This window comes from Mesoplodon bidens, assembly GCF_964165515.1.
Source record: "Mesoplodon bidens genome assembly, contig: HAP1_SCAFFOLD_103, whole genome shotgun sequence".
NCBI lineage: Eukaryota > Metazoa > Chordata > Mammalia > Artiodactyla > Ziphiidae > Mesoplodon > Mesoplodon bidens.
This window is the reverse complement of record NW_027672700.1, coordinates 795,273-819,412: the sequence shown is the minus strand read 5'-3', so window position 1 is coordinate 819,412 and position 24,140 is coordinate 795,273. Positions and strand designations below refer to the sequence as shown.

Here is a 24,140-nt window from a genome sequence, read left to right as displayed (position 1 = left end):
CACAGACATCCCACAAGTTCCACAAAGGGGCCCGACTGTCCTTTCCCTTATACACACCTGTAACGGGTGCCCCATGAATCTCCCCACACCCATTCCCCTTGTTGCATCCTCATTGGGATGAAGAGGTAGCTGCCTCCACCACTCTCCACATTGCAATAATCCCAGTGGGACTAGAGGATGCTCCCGCTACGATGAGGCAGACGGTCCCGTCCCCATGGCCAAGACTTTTCGTCTCTGGTCAGGCCACCCACACAGGAAACCCTGGATGAGCGGAGGGTCATCCCAGCGCCGTCGTCTGGCCACATGAGGAAAGCAGAGAGAAGCTCCATAATGACAAGGGCTGTCTCCAGGCTCCATCCTAGAAACTGGTGAGTGTCCAGAGGGCTGAAAGGCACAAGAGCAGCTCTGCCTCCCCAGAAGGTTCAGGGATGCAGAAGACGGTACAGATGCCCCAGAAGGCCCCTAGCCAAGCAGGCGTTAGAGAAGGGGCTGATGAGGGGGTCCCTGGGGAAAGTGAGAGCTGTGCGTTCCCAGGGGCAGCCTGAGGAGTCCTTGTCTATGTGGAGGAAAGGTGTGGCCACCTGTAGACCCAGAGCTCCTGTGACCTCCCTCATCCTTCCTTCCTCTCAGGATCGCTCTCTGTGGAGCAGCTCAACACCAACAAGATGACAGTGGCCTGAGAGCATTTCCCACGACAATTTACATACATCACTCCAAAGGTCCTCCTCCCACACCCACCTCCCCCACCTCCCTAACCCCCCCACAATCCCGCTCCCCCTCCCCACCCTGGTGGTCCTGCCCCCCTCCCTTCCCCCCACATCATCCAGGATCAGCACTGGGAGGAGGAGGAGCCCCTAGGCTCCCCAGGGGGCTGCCCTGGGGCCTCGCCCTGGAGGGCCGGCCCAGCTGTTCCCTACTGGCTGCAGTGCTTCTTCCTCCTCTTCCCACGCTTCTTTGTGTCAAACGGGTCACGCTTTCTCTTTCTCAGCTGTGAGGGGCGAGCCAGCCCCAGAGCCAAGGCTGGCCTCCCAGAGACGCCGAGGCCAGCCCCGGGGATGGGCAGCTTCTCAGCAGCGGCTGGGCGTCCACACAGAGCCCGCTTCCTCGACTTGGGAGCGGCTGGTGGAGCTGGGCTGAGGCCTCTTCTCTGAGAGGAGGGGGACTGGGGAGCACTCTGGGCCCCCCAACCTCCAGAGGAAGCCAGGGCTGAGACATGTGCAGGACTGAGGGACATCCCGAAAGGCACCAGTATATGCTGAGAGTCTACGATGAAGACGCTTTGGAGCACCTCCTCGTTCTCACTGGACCCGTCCCTGGGCACTCGGGCCTCCCGAAGGGGAGAGGCCTTTCTGAGAACAGACGCATCCCTGGATCTCAGTAGAGGGCCGGTGCGCCTTTGACCCTGGGGAGGGGAGAGCCGTACGGGCCGGAATATAGAGAACTCCTGATGTCCTCCAGAGGGAACAAAGACTTTGGGCCTGCACAGGGCAGTGTCTGTTTGGATGAGCCTATGAAGAGCCTCAGAATCAATCTCTGGTGGGCAGGCTTCATCACTGACCCCTAGATGGGGGTCTTGGTCGTGCCTCTGGGCACCTTGGCCGGCGTCGGACTCAGAAGGACTTGAGGCCATTCCGGGTGCACTGTGACTCGGGGCTGCCCGCACACTTTCAAGGCCAGGAGTCGTTTCTGCACCAGCTGGTAGGAGGGAGGAGGACAGTGACGGCTCCACACACACGTGTGAGAGGAGGAGCACTGGGCAGTGGGACAATGGCCCTGTGGGGGAGGAGGGGACGGGCGACCCCAGGACTCGAATCCAAATACAGACACTGTGGCAGTCCTGCCATCCTCCTGCAACTGATTCCGAGCTTTGTGACCTTCCCTCCCCTCCCGGCTCCCCATCCTCTCCTTCCTTTCACCCTGCACTGCACCCACCCCAGAACGGGCCCTTCCCCATGCCAGGTGTCCCAGGCAGGGGAGGGATGGACAGCGCTATGTGGCCCTCCTGTTCTGGGGCCCTACCTCTCCCCTGTTCACTGGGGTCCCTCTGTGCCCTGGTCTTCCTGAGTGTCCCTTGTGTCCCCTGTTCTACCGGGGATCCCTCCCTCCTCTGGCTCCCCTGGGTCATCTGGGTTCCCCTGTCCCCTGGATCACCTGGGGTCCCCCTCCCGTGGGGTCCCCTGGCTCCCTGAGTGTCCCTCTCCCTCCCCTGTCTCACTTCTTCGGGGGTGAGCCCTTCCTCCTGCTCCAGCTCCTTCTCTAGGGCCAAGAGATCCAGCTGTGGGTCTGGGGAAAGCAAATCTGCCAGGAATCCAGGGTGAATGACTGCCTCCACCTAGAACAGAAAGAAGAGGCTGTGAGCATCCTCGGCCAGGAGTGGCCTGTGAGACAAGAAGGCCAGGAGGGAAAGTGAAAAGCAGAGACCCACCCCACTCTCCTCCACAAGGCGGGGATGGTCAGCGCGCACACACACACACACGCAAACATGCACATACACAGTCACACACAAAAGAGCACATATACAGAGGCACAGACACAGACACAAAGGCATACACACAGATAGACACAAACATGTACACACAAACATCTGCGTAAACCTCCCCTAACACCAGGCTCAGGAACAAGGAGCTGAGCTTAAGTCCCAACGGCCTGAGCAGAACCCAGATCTTGGGTGCTGAGAGTTCCATGCCCTGGCATCTTGCAGACCCCAGTCTCCAGGCCTAGCCTACTTTGGTGACAAAGTCCTCCTGGGAACACAGCTTGTCGATATAGCTTAAGAGATCCGGGTCCGAGTAGGTGCCGTCCTCTTCCTGCTGCAGCTCATTTCCGTCCTCTCCCCATTCTGCATCTGAGTCGCCTGTGGCTGAGTGGACGGGCCCCACCAGCGCCTCCATGATGTCCATATACTCCCTCACAGCCTCAGGTGGAATGTCCTTGGGTGCCTTGGGCTCCGGGGGTCGCTGGGACCCGTGTGGCTTCGGGCAGGAGGGCTGGGCCCTGGGGCCGGACATCCTGGGAGCACAGGCTGCGGCAGAGCAGGAGGAAGGGAAGGAAGGTGAGGGGCTCCCGGTCCACCTCCTGACCACCGAGCGCACACTGGTGAGGGCACTGTTGGGGGACATTGATGTGGGTGTGGGGGGGTCAGGACCACCTGGAGCTTCATGCACAGTTGGAGGGGGGAGGTAAGGGGGCATCTAAGAGAGTCACATATAAGGAAGTGGGGAACCTCCAATTTTCCAGGGGTGTCCCCATCAAGCCCACTTCTTAGGCAGACTTTGTGTACAGTCCTTTGACAGGGAGGCGTGAGAGAAGTTACAAGATTGACCAAGTCAATACCCCGTAGTAACAAAGGGCATCTGAGACCCCACCCCCCACCCCCCGCCTCGGTGGCTGTTTTGCTTGAAAGACCAATGCCCCTGTCTTGAAGGAAAATGATCCACATGGGAAGAGTGGCCAACCCTGGGCCCCTGTTACCTGTGCGTTCAACTCCAGTGGGAACCTGGGTGGCTGGCTGAAGGCCCACTTTCGGGGCTGGGGGCCCCCGAGGATCCAGCTTCGGTGGGGCTGGAGGAGGCAGGCCCTGCGCGCACTGCATCCACCGCAACTGCTGGATCTGCATCTCCTCCTCTGCCTCAAATTGCATGAACCTGGGGTGTGACGGAGGCACAGGCCATCCTGAGAAAATGGCCTGGGTTCTGGAGCCCAACAAAGGCAGCCAAGAATGAGGGATTGGGAGAGGATGTGCCTTGGGGCTGTCAAGGCCCTGTGAGGTGCTGTCCACAGCAGAGAGCTGCTCCTGGAACTGATACAAGATCTGGGACCCTTCCTGCCTCACCAGCACTGGAGAGCATTCAACAGCATAGAGCCAGGTCGCTGCACTGAACCAGGTCAACGGGACACGTGGCTGACCCAGGGGGCACCCTCCCCATGCCCCCCATCCAGAGCCACATGAAGGGCTGACAGCCAGAGGCTGGAACAGGCATGTGTTCCCCACAGGGGTCCTTGCCCAAATCCAGGACCCTGGGTTGGGACTGAGAGTTCTGGAACGTAGACCTGGAGACAGGGCTCAGGAGAGGCTGGACGATGTGGATGCTGAGCTTAGAGGACAGGCCTTCCTTTCCTCTGAGAGGTGCTTGTTTGTTTGGTTTTGTTTCTTAAACCAAGGGGATGACCGTGGAGCAAACACTGGAAGGGCCAGAGACCCTTGGGCTGATGACAGCTGGCTTCCCCAGCCTCTTCAGGGATGCCAGGGTACCCACTCAGGTCACTTTTCGTGAGGAGAGGGGGTCCCAAATCTATGTCAGTGGCCGCCAGCCAGCCACCACTAAGGAAGCAGCAGGCTGGCGGGTGGAGCTCTTTGCCCAGCCCAGCCCATATGGCCGTAGTTGGACCCCTACTGGACTCACAGCTTCACTCTGCCCCGTCCTGAGACCTTCATGTGAGGGCAAGGGTAGGTCAAACTCAGGGGAGGGCAGAGCTCGTGGTGGAGGAAGGACAGAAGACCCAAACTCTCAAGGTGAGGGAGGGGTTTCTGGAGGACTGTAGGGCCTCTGGGCTGCGGGCCCCCCGTTCCGAGCGACAGCCCTTCTCCTTTGTCCTCTCTGATGAGCACCCCCACGGCCAGACCCTGCCCTCACCCACTCGCCTCACCCTCCACGCAGCCCCTGGGCCCAGGACGCTGACTCACTTTTGCGCCATCTCGTAGTAGATCATCCGGTCAGAGTTGCTAATGTGCTGCCATTCCTGCACGGCCCTGCACAGTCCCTCCTCCAGTGTCATGGTGGGCTTCAGGCGGGCCAGGGATCGAAGCGCTGGGCTGTAAGCACTCGGGGACAGTCTCTGTGCCCAGCCCAGCCCCCACCTGCCTGACCCCACCCACCAATGTGGACCACACATCACTCAACACAGCATGACTGAGCAACAGGAGAGTGAGAGGCAGGTGTCTGGGAGAGCAGAGACAAGGCTTCCCGGCTACGGCTGTCACCGCCTCACACTCACTCGAGGATGACCATCCACTCCCAGGCTAGAGCTGGGACACTGTGCCTTGGGGAGCTCTTTTCCTCTTCAAGGCTGCCTTTTCATAATAAAAATCACCGTCAATGAGGCGTGGCATGTGCCAGGCAATCTGCTCACACTTCATAGATTAGCCCAAGGAGTCTTCTGCACGGTCCTCTGAAGGTGAAGTGTGATTGTCCCCTTTTTACGAGGGACCGCAGGTTTAGGATGGAAATGCCTGCCAGGCTCACAACTCTAGTGGGAGAGAGCCCATGCCCTTAGGAGAGCTCTACCATCACCCTGTTCCTAGTGGAATTCTCCACATCAACAAAGTCGAGGCGTGCATGAAGCGCTCTCCTGGGCCCCGCGCTCCTCCCCCTTCTCCGAAGTGACCTCCCCCGGCCACGTACACTCAAGTGCTGTATGAAAGGAGACGTCAGCACAGGAGAGTGTGGCATCCACTCCTTGGCTCCTCAACTTACACCACGACCCTCTCTGACTGCAAGTCTTCAGGCCATATTACCAGGAGAATCATGGAAGAGCAAGCTGGCTAGACTCACAGAGGGGTGGGGTCAGTTGAGATAAGGCACATTTCAGTCATAATGTCGTGGACTAGCAGGCTCGCCCGTATGACTGACAGTGTGCCTTTTCGTGGTGTGGACATCGCCCTCACACCTCGCTTCCAGTATCCCTAGAAACCTAACCTGCGAGTCCATCCCCAGTTCCTCTTTATCTAAGAGCTCCGATAAGCTCATGACCCCCTGAGCGTTCACTCACATGAGAAAGCAGGAAAGAGCTTCTGCATCAGGACTCTGGGGAAGGTGTCTCCGGGCCAGTGGCTTGAGGCGCTGCCACCGTCGGAAGTTACTGTACATGCTCTGGTGGTTAGAGCAGTCCTCCTGCGAGGCATAGGGCTGGTTGGTGTCCAGGCTGCCCTCCCTGGAAGTGCCATGTGGCCATGGCCCAGAGTTCACTGGGCGAATGTTAGGGGCCATCTGGGCAGCTGGTGGTGGAGCTTGAGGAGGAAAGCCTGGGGTCCAGCCTCCCTTGCCAGCCTGAGTAACTCCAACAGCTGGAGCAGTCACAATGGTCTCCATCGCAGGGGTTGCTAAGAATATGGGTGCAGGACATGCAGCACTCCCGCTGAGGGCCCCTGGAGCGCTCCAGTTGAGGGGGCCCTGAGGAACGATAAAGGTCTGAGTCTGGGGGGCCTGCACTGGCCTCCCTTGTGACCTGACTTGTACAGTGAAGTTGCAAGCCCCAGGGGCACTGGGGCCACAGCCACCATTAGCCACCAAAGGCATCCTGGGGAAAGCTGGCAGCCGCAGGCTGCTGCCAGGAGGGAATGCGGGGGTGATGAGAGGTGGCAGGTGCTGCTCCCAGGGTGGCCAGTGCTGGGCGCCAGGAATGGGTGGAGGAAAGGACACTGCCATGAAAGTAGACAAGGAGGCACCGGGGTTCATGGTGACATCCGTTCCCAGCACTGCAGATGCTGTTGAGGCAAAGGAAAGGAGTGAATGGAGGAGGAGAATGGGCAAGTGGGACTGAGGCTTTCTGCGGCATCAGAGTGTAAATCTCCACAAATGAGAGACTCTTGGACAAGGGAAACTGCAGCGTGCAAATGTCTTCAAGTGATTTTCATGCCCTGACCTCCAGTTGAGAATTATTCCACTGGTGACCCCACGCCCATCCACCAAGCTCCCTGACCCCTGCCTGCCGAGAAGAAATTGCCTCAGCAAGCACTCACTTGGAGAGCCTCCCTAAGGCACACCCTGGCACCTAAGCCTCACAGGCTGTCTCCCAAGACCTGGAGCTGTGTGGACATCCGCTCTGTGAGAAATGCCCCTCAGCCGGCGTACTAGCAGGTGGGGCCTTCTGCAAGGTAAGTTCTAGGCCCCCAAAGGCCCTTTGTGGACAGGCACTGTGTAAAATATTAGGGCCCCACCTCCTCCTCAGTCCTCCTTTTCCTGATGCTCAGTATAAATCCCCTCTTTCTTTCCTAGCCTCACAAAACAAAACAAAATGCTGGAAAATATCTCTAATGGAATCCTGATACAAACCCATGACACTGGCCCAGAAAGCACCTGCATCTCCGAACAACCCACAGCAGATACGTAACATGGGCCAGGTCCTGCCACCCCTTCCCCAGTGCCCAGAGTCACTGTCATCAGTCAGGAGTTCTGTTCCTAGGGGCTTGGGGTGGTCTGAGAAGTAGGCGCGTGTCCCTTAGATTCTGTCATTTCACAGCCAGTGATGGCTGCAGAGGATTAAACAAGGGCCAGGGAATTGTCATGTTACATTGGTCGTGGGAGTATAGACTGCCTGTGGTCCTTCCCCTTCCAGCTCCCAATAACGGAGAGACAATCTGAGATGCAGGCATAAGCCAGATGCCATGGCGATCAAGTTGTCTGAAACACATCCCTGTTCAGGAGAACAAGGTACACACCACGGTGCACCTAACTCACCAGAACAGATGTCATAGGACGTTTAATAGTAACACAGAAGATCATCTTCCTGATCCTGGGCTACACTCCTTCCCCCTTTAAAAGAGGAAGCAGGCTTCATAGACATTCCACCCGAAACAACCCCACTCCACATCTGTTCCCTGTCCATGAAGGAGTGACCTGAAATAGGAACAAACTCTTCCTCTCAAGGCAGCCTGAGGGTCCACCATGAGATACTGGACAAGATGAAGTAGGTCTGAAGTACTGCCATTCCACAAAAGGAAGAACAATTCAGAGCAACTCAGGAACCTGAGCCCTCTCTTGGCTGAAGTTACTCGTAATGGTTGCCCATCCCCTGTTGAATCCAAGGCAACAGTTACCTGAACTGACAAGTGAGCTCTGGTCTGGGAGGAGTGGACGAGGTGTGGGCTGCGGCAGTTAGAGTAACCCCCTGCCTAGCTCTCGGAGAGGACACTTCACTGCAGGTGTGGCCACACACAGCCCCATTGAATAGTTTTCTCACCAAGACCATCTCTCCCCACGGCCCCCTGAGATACAGTATGCTCCTGTTCAAACCCCTTTGAAAGATATGGTGAGGCAAGCTTCAGGTGCCTGAGGAACACAATACAGCTCTAGGCTTTCCTCATGACCCTCCCTGTGTCACCACCAGGACATCACACACATCCTTACACACACGTTTCAAAGTGGCTGGTCTCCCTTCTAGAAAGAATCAGACTGTCTGCTGCCATCCTTTCTCCATAGCCAGGGCAATTCCTCTGGATCCACCTCCAACGACCCCTCCTCCCCAGGGCAGTCTCAGGTTTCTTCAGGCTCCCCAGTCTCCCCAGGTGAAATGTCCTTGTGCGTCCAGTGCTCTCTTCTCCCTCTACTTCAGTCCAACTGTGTGCCCACAGTTAAGTGTAACGTGTGAACCTGAAGGATGTGAGGATGGCAGGGTCTCTGAGAACACACCCCCAGCCTATAGGCTTACCTCCTATTGAAGCCATCCTGCAGGCTTGGGCACGGACTACTGCTGCCTGGTAGCCTCAATGAGAAAAGTCAAGACCAGGAGCCAGAGAGCGACCTGCTTCAGCAAACGCTCGGGATCCAAGTCAACGAGGGACACGTTTGAAAGTAAACCGGAAAATGCGGGCTGAACCGTTCTGCGGTGGGGGAGGGGCAGAGGGCACGTGGGTCGGGGTGGGGTGGCGTGCGCTGGGGGGACATTCCATGAGGGCTCTGGCAGGTAGGCAAGAACCGGAAGTTCCTTCCACCTCCCACAGTGGCAGCACAATTGGCGTGTGCCTCTTTAGGCAGTTTATAAACTGTTTTGATTCACGGCACCGAGGTTGAGCATGACAGTCCCTTCCTTTCACGTCTTTATCCATCAACCTAGGTGTTTTGTTTTTGTTTTTGTTTTTTTTTTGCGGTACGTGGGCCTCTCACTGTTGTGGCCTCTCCCGTTGCGGAGCACAGGCTCCGGGCGTGCAGGCTCAGCGGCCATGGCTCACGGTCCCAGCTGCTCCGCGGCATGGGGGATCTTCCCAGACCGGGGCACGAACCCGTGTCCCCTGCATCGGCAGGCGGACTCTCAACCACTGCGCCCCCAGGGAAGCCCTGGAGCTTTTATAATGAAGGAAAACGTAAATGATTTGCAACCAATAACTTCATACTAGAGGAATGGTGAGGCAAAATATTGTACCCAGGCACTCGAGAAAGGCAGGCTTCCTTGTTGCTTCCTCCCTTTGTTCAGTCATTCAACCAATTATTTACAAGATTCTCACTCATAATTCTGATACAGTATTTGAAGGACTCTTCTCAAGGCCACTGATACAAAAATTGCACTGTGCAAAAATTAGCCAGTCCCAATACTGCAATCACTTTTGTAATACTTCAAAATCCTACACCCCACAGACAGAGATAATCAAATTAGCCCAAATGTAACTTGGGAAGACCAGTCACAGAAGGGAGTATCTAAAAGTCCTTTGGATCATGATCTCTGACTATTCCTGCACAGAAGGTGGGGGCGGGCATTGACTACTGAGAAAAAACATCTCTGGACATGCATCACAAGCCTCAGAAGACAGTTCATCTTCCACTCAATCACGAAACATTAAAGAAACGAAGAGATACCATGTTTGTGTCTTGTGGAGTTTTCAAGTCTGCACTTGGAGGCGCTTAGTGCTGTTACATGTGAGGGGTCTTCAGAGGCATCCTGTTGAGTGAGAAATGCTCTAATCTTGCATTTGACCAGAAAGCGGATCTGATGATTGAAGTTTCTTTGGGAAGTATTACAAAGTCAGGTCAGTAAGTTGATCCCGCTACTATTTTTGTTGTTGTTGTTTTATTGTCAACTGAAATTCTGCAAGATATTATAAAAAAGGAGGGAGGGAAAATAAAATTGTTCCCATACTACCTGTTGAAATTGGCCCAGATTGTCAACTCTTTCTCAAAATTATTTTTAAAAAAACCCCAAAACCGTACAAAGGAAACACCTGTGAACACGGAGAAAAAATATTCTAGTAGAGTAAATGCGTTGGAAAAACTCTAGGAACGGAGTCAGGAGACAGTATCTTAAGAGTGTTTCCCAGGTCTGAAATTCTTTGCTAGCATTGTTCTTTAACGGAAACTTCAGGTGTGCTAGGAAAAAGGACCTACTGTTTTTTGAAAGGCATTAACAAGAACCAAGGAACGGCAGTCCAAAGGGCATGAAAGTACTTGCCCCAATTTGAGGCTACTGTGCTTACAGCGGAGCTCTCCAGAACTCTTTGTAGCTAAGTGCATGGGTTTCACGAGTGCAATATAAAACTCACGAGTGCACATTTCCCACGAGCTGGTTTTAAGAAGAGACCGTCACGAAGGTTCCCAGCGAGGAGCGTCGCCAGAGAAGTTCCGCAGCTTGCCCGACCCTCCATTTCTGTCCTCTCCTGCAGAGACCTCCTAGGCCCGCGCACCCCGCGCCTGCACGCCCGCGCACGCCTGTGCACGCCCACTGGGGCGGGTCTCTCGGGCACGGCGGACCGCCGTCCTCCAACAGCTCCCGGCGTCTGCTGGGGCAGTTTGCTCCGGAAGACAGGAGCGCATGCGGGAGCGCGGAGGGTGGGGCCCCAATGGCTGTCCGGCGAGGGGCCTGTCATGGCGGCCTGTAGAGTCAATTCTAGGAATCCTGAGGTAAGGGGTACGGGGACTTTTCACCCCTCAGGTGTCACCGCTCTGCACTGTTGTTCACCCTGTGGGTTATTTGTGCCCTTGTCCATGTAAGGAGACTCCCCACAATGTGGATCACGCCCCCATAGAGCTCGATTCCCTTGAGATGTTTACCCCAGGATTATCGGCACCACTGGGGAGCCGGCTGCATGAAGGGTTCAGTGATTGCGGGACCTACAGTGGGGGCTAAATAGTGTGTGCGAGCTATTAAACAGGTGCCGTTCTAGTCTGCGCGTTGTGAAGAGTACAAAAGCTAGAGGGAAGTTCTTGCGAGTTGAAAACCCTCATCTGGTTCCGAAGGTGTAGCTCAGGTGATTGGAAAATGAGTGAAGATGGAAGGAACACACTCATCGTTTCACTAGTGTCTTCCTTATCATAAAAACATCAGTCAACACTTAGGTTCAAACTGCATTCTTTTGTCGGTGATGCGAGCAACTTTGCTGAATGTGGTAATAAACATGTATTTGTAGTCTGGTGTCAAATCATGATTGATTTGCAAGCATAGATGGGGTCTGTACATACTTAATTGGTTGGTGGGAATCTGATAGGTAGTCAAATGTGTGGGTTGGTTTTGTCCGTGGATATTTGTGTTTGAAGGGAGGTCATGCCTGTGTTTTTGTGAGAGTGTGTAAGAGTGAGCGTTGTATTTGGAGGGTGTTGAGATGTGACGCAGGCATACTCAAGGAGTTGGTGGTTAGGTGTTTGTAATTTGGTGTTTGGGGAATATGTTTACATGTGTTTTTTTCACCCCTGAATTTGGGGATTTGTGTGTGTGTAATGGTGGATTTGGAAGGATTATCTGCATATGCGTAAGGGCCATGTCAGGAAAAGTAGTGGTGTATATTACTTTGGGTGTCCAGTCTGTTAATTTTGTATATTTGGGGAATGTAGGCTGATCATTTGTGTATTCAGGGCATGTTGTATGGTTATGGGGTGTTTGTGGGTGTGCATTTTCAGGAGCTGTGTATGTATATTTGGATGTGTAGAGGGCAAGTCTGTGACTATTTTATGGGGCTGGTGGATGTTGAATGTGTAGGTATGTTGTGTTTGTATGATCCTGTATTCTGCAAGATGGCAGAGTTCATTCTGTGTGAGAGGTTGGGAATATGGGGTTATGTATACGCCAGTAGTGTGGTACTGTATGTGTATTTGGAACAAAGGGCGTATAGGGTGACATTATTGTCTATTTGTAGTGTACTGGGTAATCGTGGTTCTATTTGGGACTTGTGGAGAGTTGTGTGTTAAATGAGTTTGTGTGTGTATTCAAGGGGCATGGCCACTTGGAGGAATATTTGCTGAGGCTGTGCATTTGTAATTTTCAGTAGGAGCCTCTTAGGCTTATGTATTTTGGGAAGTGAGTATATGTGTATCTGATAGAGAGGTGGGGTTCTATGTTTCTACAGGGAAGATGGACAATTGCATTTGTATGTATTAGAAATATGTGATACGGGTATTTGTTAGTACTTGCATATGTGTGAGCTGGCTCCTGATAGCTAGGGATAATTTGATATATGGAAGTTGTTTCATAAATGGTTTGCTGGAGATATTTCCATGTATCTTACTTGTGTATTCTAATCCGTGTGCGTGTCCATCATCAGGTGCATGCATTATCAGAGTTTGTTCATAAGGTATGGAGTTGTTAGGAGTATTCAAAGTGTATTTCTTTGGAGAACGCTAGGGTGTTTATACATGTGTTTGGTAGGAGTAAGAGGTGGTCTGTCTATATATTCAGGGTGAGGGTAGAAACATATATATATACACACACACACATATACAGTTTGTATGTTGGAGTAGTGGTGGGGAGCTTGTATTCTGGAGAGGTAGCATAATGTATAGTGTTTGGGAGGGGATCCATATGTTCAGGGGTCAGGAATATTTGCATGTGTGTGTCCATAGGTGTGTGAGAATTGTGTATGTATATTAGTAAGACTGCAGAGGTTGTCGGTGTTTTTCTGTTTTGAGTGTGTCTGAGCATTTGGGGTGTATACTCATGAGTAGTTTGTGGATGTGTGTATTTGTGATTTGTGAGTGTAGCAGGAGGCTTCGAGTCCTCTATGTGTCTATTTCAAAATGTAATGCCTGAAGAATTTAGTGGTGTTGCTTGTATGTGTGTTCTCAGTATTAGTGAGGTGGACTTATATGGACAGTTGACCCTTGAACAACATGGGTTTGAACCACACGGGTCCACTTATAGTGGATTTCTTTTTCAGTAACTACTACAGGACTACTACAGGATCCATGGATGCAGAGCCACTGCATGGAGGGTTGGCGCCCTAACCCCCAAGCTGTTCAAGGGTCAGCTGTATTTGATCAGTATAGATTATTTGTGTCTGTGTGTGTGTTTGAGTTCCTGGGGCTTCTGGGGTATGTATTCTGTGGGATGTGGGAGTTTAGTTTGTGTGTTTGGAAACCAGTAGGCTGTGCGGGTTCTGTGTGTGTGCAGGAGTCCTGCAGTCTATGTATTTTAGGGCTGTGGGATTGCACATGGGTCTTTTTTTGGGTTGCACATGAGACAGTTGTGTACTTGGTGACCCTGTGTGCTTAGGTACTCAGTGTGTACATCTGGATGGCATATTGGTTGCACATGTTTGTTTTCAGGCCCATGTTGTGTGTGTATATATAGTTGTGAGAGTGGAATGTGAATAGTCAGGGTGAGTAAGGTTTCATCTGTAAAAATTTAGGTAGTAAGAGGTGGTCTGTTTGTGTATTTATTCAGGGTGAGGGTGTGTGTTCAGGAGATATATATATATATATATGTACAAACACAAATGTGTATGTGGTGTCCTTTTGGTTATATATCTGTGGTGGGAGTTGAGAGTTCTCCTTGGGGTGTAAGTGGGTTCTGTGCACATATTCACAGGAAAAGTTATGGGATGTGCTGGAACTGGTTCATACTGTCTTGGGAGAGTCAATGGTGCATATCTCTTCCCAGCTGTGTGTTTAGTGATGTCAGGTGGGTAGCTTGAAATTGGTCCTGCTGGGAATATTTATACCATGTAGATACCATAAGTGAAGTCTTTCCCGCCTTTCTCGGAGAGCTTTTTATCAAGCACTTAGCAGCGTACCACTGATGTGCGTGTTTGGATTGTGTATGTGTGAAGCAAGAATATTTGGGCATCGGTGGGTACGTATGGGACCCTCATGTGAATTGTGAGTGGGGCATCTGGGGCTATGGGCCCTTGTATATGTGCATTGACCCTGGTAATTGTGAATCATTGCATTGCTCCTATCAGGTTGGTCTGTTCTTTAGGGCCAGAGAATCCCCATAAATGTTGTTGATTCCCAGTAGAAATCATGCAGATGGATACAGGGGTGTCTGTACCTTAGGCAGGTGGACACTCCTTCAGCATTTGTGTGGTCCTAGCATCTGGGTCCCTAGAAGGGGGCGCCTGGCGGACAGATGGCCATGCAGAGCAGAACCTTCACAGGTGTGTTGTTGGCATGACAGGCAGCAATCAGAAAGTCATGGGGCTTCCTGGATAGGAGGTCAGATGACCAAGGGCTCTCCCAGGAAAACCCCCTGAGAATCAGTTGGACAGCTACAGGCGTTCCTGGCTCTTCTGTGGCACAGCGGACGTGCAAGGACACCCTCCACATGGGGTCCAGAGCCATGTGGCCCTGAGCCCAACTGCCCCAGGGTGGTGGGAACTGTTCCATATCAGGCTGGTCAACTGTATCACTAGGTCTCAACGAACCTGTCTCATGGAAACCTAAGTCCTCACGGATAGGCAGGACCTCTAGGGATCACTGAGCTGACAAGGACAGAGGTAGGGAGGCTTTGTCACTGAGGGAGAGTTGGGGACTGAGACCTGGAGAGCCTGGGGAGTCCCACTCTGAGGAGATGTGGCTCTGATGTTCCCAAACCCTTTAGACATGTTCTCTGTTCTTTTCTGAAGGCTCAAGATGCTTCTAGCAGTGGGAAGCTTATCTCAGTTTCATGTTTCTCTGATAGCATGAACTGACCCTTTTATTCACTCTTCCACATCGAGCTGCAAACCCATCAGAGGGAACCATGTGATCGTTGTAGCCACCAGCTGACCCCACAGCCACCTTGTGCCTGCCTTGGACCCACCCAAGCATTTCTGAGCCTTCTTTATGGTGAGTCTTGTGGCCTTTTCTCCCTCATTGTGACTCCTCCTGCCAATAAAACATGCTGCGAAAGTTAACAAAAGGAAACCTGCACTAGAATTGGAGTCTGGAAGGCCTGTAGAGGGAGCTCTCATGCCGTGCCACTCATCATCAATTACCCCAACAGGAAGAGGTCATTTACTGACCCCAAAGAGGAAGTGCAACCACTTTACTACCCCAGCTGGAGGAGGGAAGACTTCCTTCCTGGCCAGCAACAAGAAATAGAAAATAGAAATAGCTAATAGAAAATTCCGCAGTTTAGCCAATGAGACGCCGTTGTCACCTGAAGTTTTACTTTCCTCCAGTGAACTTTCATTTTTTCCTTTGATGATGACTTTCTTTCCTTGTCCCACCCTCCTTACTATACAAGTCTTCTGGGACTTCCCTGGTGGTCCAGCAGCCAAGACTCCGCGCTTCCAATGCACGGGGCATGGGTTCGATCCCTGGTCGGGGAACTAAGATTTCCACATGCCATGTGGCATGGCCAAAAAAAAAGAAAGCCTTCCATGTTGTGTAACCCGTTGGAGTATCTCCCTTTCTATCAGATGAGATGCTGCCTGATTCATGAATCGTTTAATAAGGCCAATTTATTCAAAATTCAAAGTAAATCTTCCAATTTACTCCGTTAAATTTTGTTTTTTAATACATTGGGGGCATGCAGAGGTGGCCACTAACAGTTTAATATGTATCCCTCCAGAAATGTTCTGTATAAAAATATGTATGTGCAGTTTTCTAAAATCCACTCTTATGATTGCTACTGCTAACAAGATGATTTTATGATTAAATGCTTATCTTTTTAAAAAGAAAAAGGTAAATATATTGGTGGCAGTGATGGGATCTGAAGGAAATTTCTTTTTTTTTTTTTTTTTTTTTTTTTGCTGTACGCGGGCTTCTCACTGCTGTGGCCTCTCCCGTTGCGGAGCACAGGCTCCAGACGCGCAGGCTCAGCAGCCATGGCTCACGGGCCCAGCCGCTCCGCGGCATGTGGGATCCTCCCAGACCGGGGCACGAACCCATGTCCCCTGCATCGGCAGGCAGACTCTCGACCACTGCGCCACCAGGGAAGCCCCTGAAGGAAATTTCTGATAACATTTGGGACAAGGAGGAACAGGTGTGGTGCCCACAACTCCTTTGAGTTCACTGTCTTTCTTGCCATTCCTGAAGGTTGTTGGTAAGCTCCTCTTGGTTTGAGCTCCATTCTCTTTGCGTTTGTGCTCCCAATCTAACTGGCTTTCCTTTACAGGGCAGGTCAGTTTGGCTGGTAGAGGATTCTCCTTGAGGCCAAACCCCTAGCCTTTCAGATGGAAATTCCCAGGACACAGTAACATCTCTTGGTTATTGCCAGTATATTTTTTGAGTGGTAAACCATAGCCCCTAATTTTGTTCCCTGGATTCCACACTGGGCACTGCTGACAGTGTAGTCTGCACTTGCCCATCTGTTTGGAATCAGCCCCCAGTTTCCATGCTTGGAGCTGTTGGTGGTGGCTATAGTTCTCCATTTTGTTTGGAATCAGTTTGCAGTCCCCCTTCCTTGGGATTTGCCGTTTGGATCTTTTTCCTCAGTCCAAGGATCCCTGGGAATCGGTGGTGGTGCATACCAGGCCTTCTTTTGTCCAGGACATAGTAACATCTCTTTGTTACTGCTGATATATTAAGGCGCAGGTTTTTTGTGTGTTCTTTTGGGTTGACAAAGGCTAGCTAAGGAAATGAGATCCTTTATCGCCCAAGAGTTGAGAATGCCAGCTTCTGGCACACCTGCTTATTTTATATTTAAGAACTATGGTCCTGGAGGTTGTAGATATTTAGAAAGATGGAAAAATTACACTAATATTGATCTAGAATTACAGTGGTCATTGTGGGGCATGTTCCAGTTAGACAAGATTGTACATTTAAGGAGACCACTAGAGAGCAAGGGTTCACAGATTGCACAGGGAGAATGAGATGCCTGCTTTACTTGGTATGTAAAAGTTTACAGACGGTTTCAAGATTCCAAAATAGCTTCGTTTAGAGACTTAGAACAAAAAGCTAATGCAAAATTAAAGAGACAAAAGGTACCTGAGACAAAAGACCGCAGGACGGATGTGACTGCAGACGCACCTCCTACTGTCCCCCCCTTTCCGTTGTCACCCGAGGACTCTTGTGTTACTCATTTCCTGTCTGAAATACTTCTCTATTCCAAAGAGAATATTTAACAATTGCCATTTAAAGTAAAACTACCTGAGGTTGCAGGTGAGCCCCCTCAGGTGTCCTTTACCCCTTGGTCAAAGACTGAACTGAGAGCTGTAGTCAAAGAATTCTCTAAACCTTGGAGGAACCCCCAACATTTTTTAAAGAACTTAGAGTCACTGTCAGGGCGTATGTCCCCAAACTGCTAGATCTTTATCCACTTGTACACATGTTGGTAGGACTGGGGGAAGCCCCAGAATGGATGTGGGAAGCAAAATGACATAATCCCTAGGATGGTATTCAAGATCCTCAACCTAAAAAGGCTTGCAGAATAACAACTAACCTTTTATAAGCTATTCCTAAAATCTTCCCTGCTCACACTTGGTCTATTATTAATTGGCCTAATGATTGCTCTATTATTCACTCATACAAACAAAAGAGGGGTGAATCTGTGGAAGACTTTAGAGCCAGTTTGGAAGCTCTCTTTTTACAGCAGTTGGTGTTCCAAGGAATAAAAAGGCCACTCAGCCTGCTTTAACTGCCCTCTTTGTAAGTGGATTATCTTCTGAGATGAGTGGATTGATAAAAGGGCAGAAAAGAGGGTGGGAGGCTATAGGCCTGACTGAACTCGTGACTATAGCTGAGCATTTTTTTTTTTTTTTTCTTTTTGCGGTATGCGGGCCTCTCACTGTCGTGGCCTCTCCCGTTGCGGAGCACAGGCTCCGGACGCGCAGGCCCAGCGGCCATGGCTCACGGGCCCAGCCGCTCCGCGGCATATGGGATCCTCCCAGACCGGGGCACGAACCCGTATCCCCTGCATCCGCAGGCGGACTCTCAACCACTGCGCCACCAGGGAGGCCCTGGCTGAGCATTTTGAAAGGACCTTGGAGCAAGACCACAAACAGAAATCCACCAAGCTCATAGCCTTACAGTTACAACAGCTCTAAGGCAAGGGACACAAAATGACACCTGGGCCTCCCCCATTACAACCTCCTAGGGGTCCATGATCAATTTGATGACCCAAAGTTGATGTTTCATTTGTAATCAGTGAGGACACTGGAAAAAGAGGTGTCCTCAAAGGTCCTATGCAAACTCTTCACAAATGCTCTGATATCTGTCTCAAAGGGAGGGCCCCCCATGACCCTCTCCCCTAGTTGGCAGAACTCCAGAGGTTCTCTGGTAAACTATTAGCAGCAATGACCTTAAACAGCCCAGAGGAAAATATAATGAAAAACGGCCAAATTTTAGTTGATACTGGAGCTATGCTTTCTACTTGAAACCCCACTTTCATATTTTACTTTGAAATCTACATTAAACTCTAACCCTAACTGTAAACATAATTACCTAACCCTTTAACACCCTACCCCTAGCCCTAACCAGAGCTGTGCTTTCTACTCTAAATCCCACCCTCAAAGAACAACAGGTGCCTCTGAGTAAAGAGGATGTTTCCATAGTGGGAGTACCTAATACAGTTCAGAGAGAATTTTTATCTCAACCAAGATTCCTTTCTGCTATGCAGTATAGCCCCAGTTCATCTATTCAGTAGAGATCTCTTTTCTAACTTCAAAGGGCCAGTACATTTTGCCTCCAGTGGAGATCTCACCTTAAAATTTCCTGATCAACGTGAACCTGATCAGTTATGTTCCTTACAATCTGTCCTGGACCTAAAAGCGGAAGTTCAACAAAAGTTCCCTAATTGGATGGAGATGCCTGCAAATTTGGGGGCTACTTCTGACAGGATGCCTGCAAATTTGGGGGCTACTTCTGACAGTGTTAACATGAGAAGAATAAAAAAAATGCAAACCTATAAAGATTCAGATAGATGTAGCTAAACCTCTCCCTAGGTTTCCTCAACAGCTATTAAAGCCTGCGGTCATACAAGGTCCCATAGCTATTGTAGAAGACCTAATTGCCCAGGAGGTAATCATTCGTGTACTTGTCCCTGCAGCATGCCAATCTTGCCTGGTTGGAAACCTGGCAGGATGGCGATTTGTCCAGGACTTGGGAGCTGTTAATAAAAATAGTTTTCCCCTGTTTTCCTGTTGTTCCAAACCTAGCCACCCTTGTGTCACAAGCTTGAACTGACTTGAAATGGTTTACAGTTGGAGACCTTTGTTCACCTTTCTTCAGCATCCCGGAGACCCAACAGCCAATATCTACATGCCTTTACTTGGAACAATCAACAATATACCTGCACTTTTATGCCTCAAGGGTTCACTGGGACTCCTTCTTTTTTCCTCCCAAGTACTTCACCAAGATTTAAGTACCCTCTAGTTCCCTGAGAAATCAGCCTTTTTACCATATGGAGATAACCTCGTGCTGTACTCAGCTACTGTAAAGATTCCATAAGGCATTCATAAAAGATTCCATTTATTTGCTGCAACAATTAGCTGAGAAAGAACACAAAGGAAAAATTACAATTATCCGTAGACGCTGTTCATTACCTAGGACGTAATCTAAGCACTGAAGGAATTCAGCTATCTCCAGAGAGAATTAGGCTGATACAGGAACTTCCTAGACTCACAACTAAGTGCTAGCATTGTGGATTTCTAGGTTTAGCTGGTTATTGCAAGCTCTAGGTTCCAAATTTTTCTGTTACCTCTTCCACTCTGTGAACTTATTAAAGATTTAGTTCCTGAATCCTTTGCTTGGGAAGATAAACATAAGCAGGTTTTTATAAGGCTAAAACAAGCACTGCAAGAACTGCCTGCCTTAGGGTTACCCAAATGATCAGGTTCAGGTTGATCCAGAAACTTTTTTTTTTTTTTTTTTTTTTTTGCAGTACGCGGGCCTCTCACTGTTGTGGCCTCTCCCGTTGCAGAGCACAGGCTCCGGACACGCAGGCTCAGCGGCCATGGCCACGGGCCCAGCCGCTCTGCGGCATGTGGGATCTTCCCGGATCAGGGCACGAACCCGTGTCCCCTGCATCGGCAGGTGAACTGTCAACCACTGCGCCACCAGGGAAGCCCGATCCGGATACTCTAAGGTGAGATCTCCACTGGAGGCAAAGTATATTAGCCCTTTTAAGTTCGAAAAGAGATCTCTACTTAATAGATTAACTTTAGGTTATTCAAAACCTTTTACTTTATTTGTGCATGAAAGGCATAATCAGGCCGCGCAGAACTGTGTGAGCATGGTAGTAAACACAGGCCTATTGCCTGTTATAGCATACAACTTGATTCAGTTGCTTTTGCCTGTCTCAGGTGTCTTAAGGTTATAGCCACAACTGCAAATTTAGTGGAAGCCTTGGCAGATTTGACTCTAGGAAATGAAGTTTATTTGCAAACTCCACACCTTGTCCACAGTCTTCTTAACGCTGAATTGACAACATTTCTCCGCAAGTATCACTGGATTAACTTCCTGTGAAATCCTGCTTTCACCACCTAATCTTTAAACGTCACACCGTTCTCAATCCTGCTACACTACTACCTCTGCCTCACAAAGGTGCGGGCCGTGACTGCCAGGTATCAGTGTCCCATGGGAATTCCCTGGTAGTCCATTGGTTAGGACTCCGAGCTTCCACTGCAGGGAGCGCGGGTTGGATCTCTGGTCGAGGAACTAAGATCCCACGAGCCACATGGCGCGGCCCAAAACAAAAACAAAACAAACAGAAAACAGTGTCCCGTTTTGTGACACCGTGTCCTGAGTAAAGATGTTACCAAGTCCAAGGTTGCTCTGCTTGCCGCATGACAGGCCATAAATCGGAGATGAGGTGTTGAGGCAAGGAATATGACTTTATTCAGAAAGCCAGCAGACCGAGAAGATGGCAGAGTAAACTCTCAAAATAACCATCTTATCGGGGTTTGGGTGCCAGTTTCTTTTATAATACAGAGGTGGGGAGGAGATGAGGAGGTAAAGTAAGAAGGCCATAAGTTTTACGAATAGCCCCTGGAATGGCCAGCCTCGGGGAGGAGATGTGTTAATTTCTTCTTAATTGTAGCCATCCACAGGTGGAAGGAGTCCATATGTTTCCCTGAACAAAGGCACTTTGGTTTAACATTCAGAGGGACAGGGTTCCCCGAGGCAGACCATTATGTACAGGTACAGACAGTATCCTTTTAGTGAACAAAAGCAGCAGAAGGCAAAGGTTAAAGTAAAAGGAACAGATCCCATGTGTAGTCCGATTTGGCTCTTCCCTGTTACAATTCCCTACTGTCAATGTCCATTCCACAGTCTTGTGGATAAAAGGGGGTGATGGCCCTTCTATTGCTTCATCAGATGGATCTTTCCGGGAGTGTCCACCATTGGTGCCAGTGTTCCAAACGTTGGGTTTTTGTTTTTTTTTGTTCCTCTCTGGAAAGTGTGTCCTTTACACCTGTAGCCTTAAAAAAATATTCTCAGCCTAAAAGTTGAGAATTACGATCTCTTTGATGGGAATTTTGAGGGCTTCAAGCCTGGGAGGCAGCATCTCAAGTTAAGGAATTCAGCACTTTTCTATGGACGGGAAGATGCAAGAGTCTGGGCTCACTGAAGTCAGTCATTTGATATGTGCCTCAGCTATCCGGGGCCTGTATCCTATATTCTCATATCCTGAGTTTCGTCAGGGCTCACCGGCTCACGCTGGGGGGCTGCAGTCGCTAATGACTGATGTGTCAGGAAATATTCCATTTCTCAGATCCTCTCCTCTTGGTCAGGATTTTGACCAATATTTGGGAGACATTTCAGGATCAAATTTTGAACCACGGCGCTGGGAGGCTCATCCCAGGTCAGGGGAGAATTCTTGATATGCCACTCCAGGTGCTAGTTTTTGGATTAGGCCCTATTGATAATTAAAGATCTTCTGGATCCTCTATCTAACTATGATCCAGGAGACGTTTTCCCTTGTTGCTTCCTCCTGTATCTAGAATCACACTATTACAATTATTTCATGTTATAAATGTGGTCTATTTCCTCAAGATGTTTAGCCATTGAAGTATTGTTGGAGGCCTGGTTCCATACTGGGTACTGTAAGAGACACCAATCTTATAAAGTAGACAGGATATAAGTAATGCAGCTAGTAACGTTAACAAAGACACAGTACAGCAGGGAGACACAAAGAGCAAACAATCTGGAAACAAAGAACAATGATCAGTATAACTACTTGTAATGCAATTGCAATAGCGAGCGACCAGAGGTACCATAACTGATTTAGTGAGCCATCCGCTGTTTCAGTGTACCAGCGGTGCGTACTTAGACGTGCATGGCTTAATCTTTGAGACAAGCATATGCTACTGGCAGGATCACCCAGGTAGAGAGAAAAAGATAAATGTTTCAATTCTGCTTACAAGGGTATAATTTAACAAATGACTGTAAATCATAATGAGTTTAAGGGGAGCGTTTTGCTTACACCTGGAAAACACAGATTGAAAACAGTCATTTTTCAGATAGAAACCATAAAAATTATAACCATAATTATAACCAAAATTATAACCCTTTTACCCAGGCATGTGCAACTAATCGTTTTTGTTAACAGCTTTATGAAGCCATCAGGTTTCCCATTAGAATTCTTCAAGTTCTTACCCAGTTCACCTTTATGGTTTGAAAATCAGAAACTTGTATTTATGCAAAGGTCCTTTCTATAAATCTTCTTGAAGAGGAAGCATTTTTGCAAAGGCATCAGAGTGAAACCATGACTGTGTACAATGGTGAAAGACTTAAGAAGGCACGTGTAAATCTGATTACAGTGCAATTGAGAAAGTAACGTGGTTACTGCGGTGACATGCAACACTTTCAGATAATAAAGAGAATTCTGACTGGTAACATTTTACCAGGACATACCAAATTTTAGGAACTCCATATAATCTGTAGAATACCTGTGTCATTTGGCATACAATAGAACCTAAGAAGATTTATTGCTTATTTGACAACACTTCCCATGTCATTCAACCTAATTAGTTAATATCTCACTTGGGGTGTTTCAGGGGCCCTTTGAAGCACCCCAAAGTTAGCTAGAGGTCAAAGGAACTTCATTATAATTTGAGTTGGGAAGTTTTGTCAAAAAAATAAGAAAAGGGTTTAAAACAGATAGGATGCCATGTCACTGTGAAACAATAGTTATTCACTTAGCCAAAGTAACAATAAAAGATTTCAAAGGCAAGTACAGAACAGATCTCTTAAAAGGTAGAAAAACTTAAAATCTGGTATCAAAGGCAGTCCAAAATCTTAAGAAACCTTGTCTTCTTAACAGAGAGAAAAGCGAAATTCAAGTTGTGCACCAGCTTACTTTTAAAATGTATTTACCCAATTAAACTTATTTTAAACTTAGTCCTGACCACGTACAGAACTCTTTTTTTCAGGGTCCACTTTCCATAAACCTTCTGTCACTTACTTTAGCACAATTCTGACTTTCAAGTGGTCAGATATCTGGAGAGATTAATTTTAGATAGACCTTCCTAAAAGATAAGTATTTTAAAAAGTTCACCTAAAGCTCTTACCTCATTTGCCTTTTCTTTCCTTAAAAGTTTCTTCACATCAAGTTATTTCCTTGCTGACAAATTTGCAACAGATATAACAAGATTTTATTTAGCTTATATTAAACCTAGGCACAATAAAAGTATTATACTTAATGTTGATGACTCTAACAGCATGTCTATATTAATTAGATCAACAAACGAACGTTAGTACCAGGTCTTAATTAATACTGACTATTTCCCAGTTCACATGAACCTGAAGCTCATTTAGCTCAGTTTCTCTTGTATTTAGAATAGTTTGGTGTGTAAGTGCTTACTTTTCTTTAAGCCAATTAAATAGAGCTCATCCACAAATCAACCTCAGCAATGTTATCCAAAGACAAAGACACATACAAGGACACAAACATACAGAGACGTCATGGTTGTCATTTCAGAATTTCAGCACTGAGTCAGGTACAGCCATGTGAAGCCCATCAGTTTAGAAAAAGAGGTTGGATTCAAATTAGGTTTCTGGCAGATGGAACAAATCCAACTCACTTGTCTAGATGGCTGAATTTTTACAGAAAAGACACTTAGGTTTTTGATTTATCCTTGATAAGTCAGTTTCTAAATTACTTTACCCTCTTTCAAAAAGGTGCATTTTAGAAAGATGGCAGAGATGAGAGTTCCTGAGAAGACCAGAAAGGACATTTGCATCTCAAAGATACAGGCAAGTTTTTCCTAGGATGACTTTGTTTCCCCTTTGTTTAATATTTACAAGCCTCTTAAGATAAACAGGGAGGGTTTGGGGAGTGGTATCTATTGGAGAGTCAAT

The 24,140-nt window shown here is 49.0% G+C and overlaps 1 protein-coding gene and 1 long non-coding RNA gene across 2 annotated transcripts; one reads left to right on the top strand and one right to left on the bottom strand.

The window, feature by feature from the left end:
- Positions 1-786: 786 nt before the first annotated feature.
- LOC308609816 (NUT family member 2G-like) lies at positions 787-6,437 on the bottom strand. The gene is made up of 5 exons (XM_081259116.1): positions 5,770-6,437; positions 4,685-4,813; positions 3,452-3,644; positions 2,763-2,888; positions 787-1,759 (listed from the first exon to the last, which is right to left on the bottom strand). The coding sequence occupies exons 1-5, from the start codon at positions 6,423-6,425 to the stop codon at positions 914-916; spliced, it is 1,950 nt and encodes a 649-aa protein (XP_081115242.1). The 5' UTR covers positions 6,426-6,437; the 3' UTR covers positions 787-913.
- A 157-nt stretch (positions 6,438-6,594) lies between these two features.
- Positions 6,595-24,035, top strand: LOC308609800. Its single transcript, XR_014014354.1, has 4 exons — positions 6,595-6,874; positions 8,332-8,570; positions 20,280-20,381; positions 23,961-24,035. It is a non-coding gene; the product is annotated as an uncharacterized lncRNA (long non-coding RNA).
- The last annotated feature ends 105 nt before the right edge of the window (positions 24,036-24,140 follow it).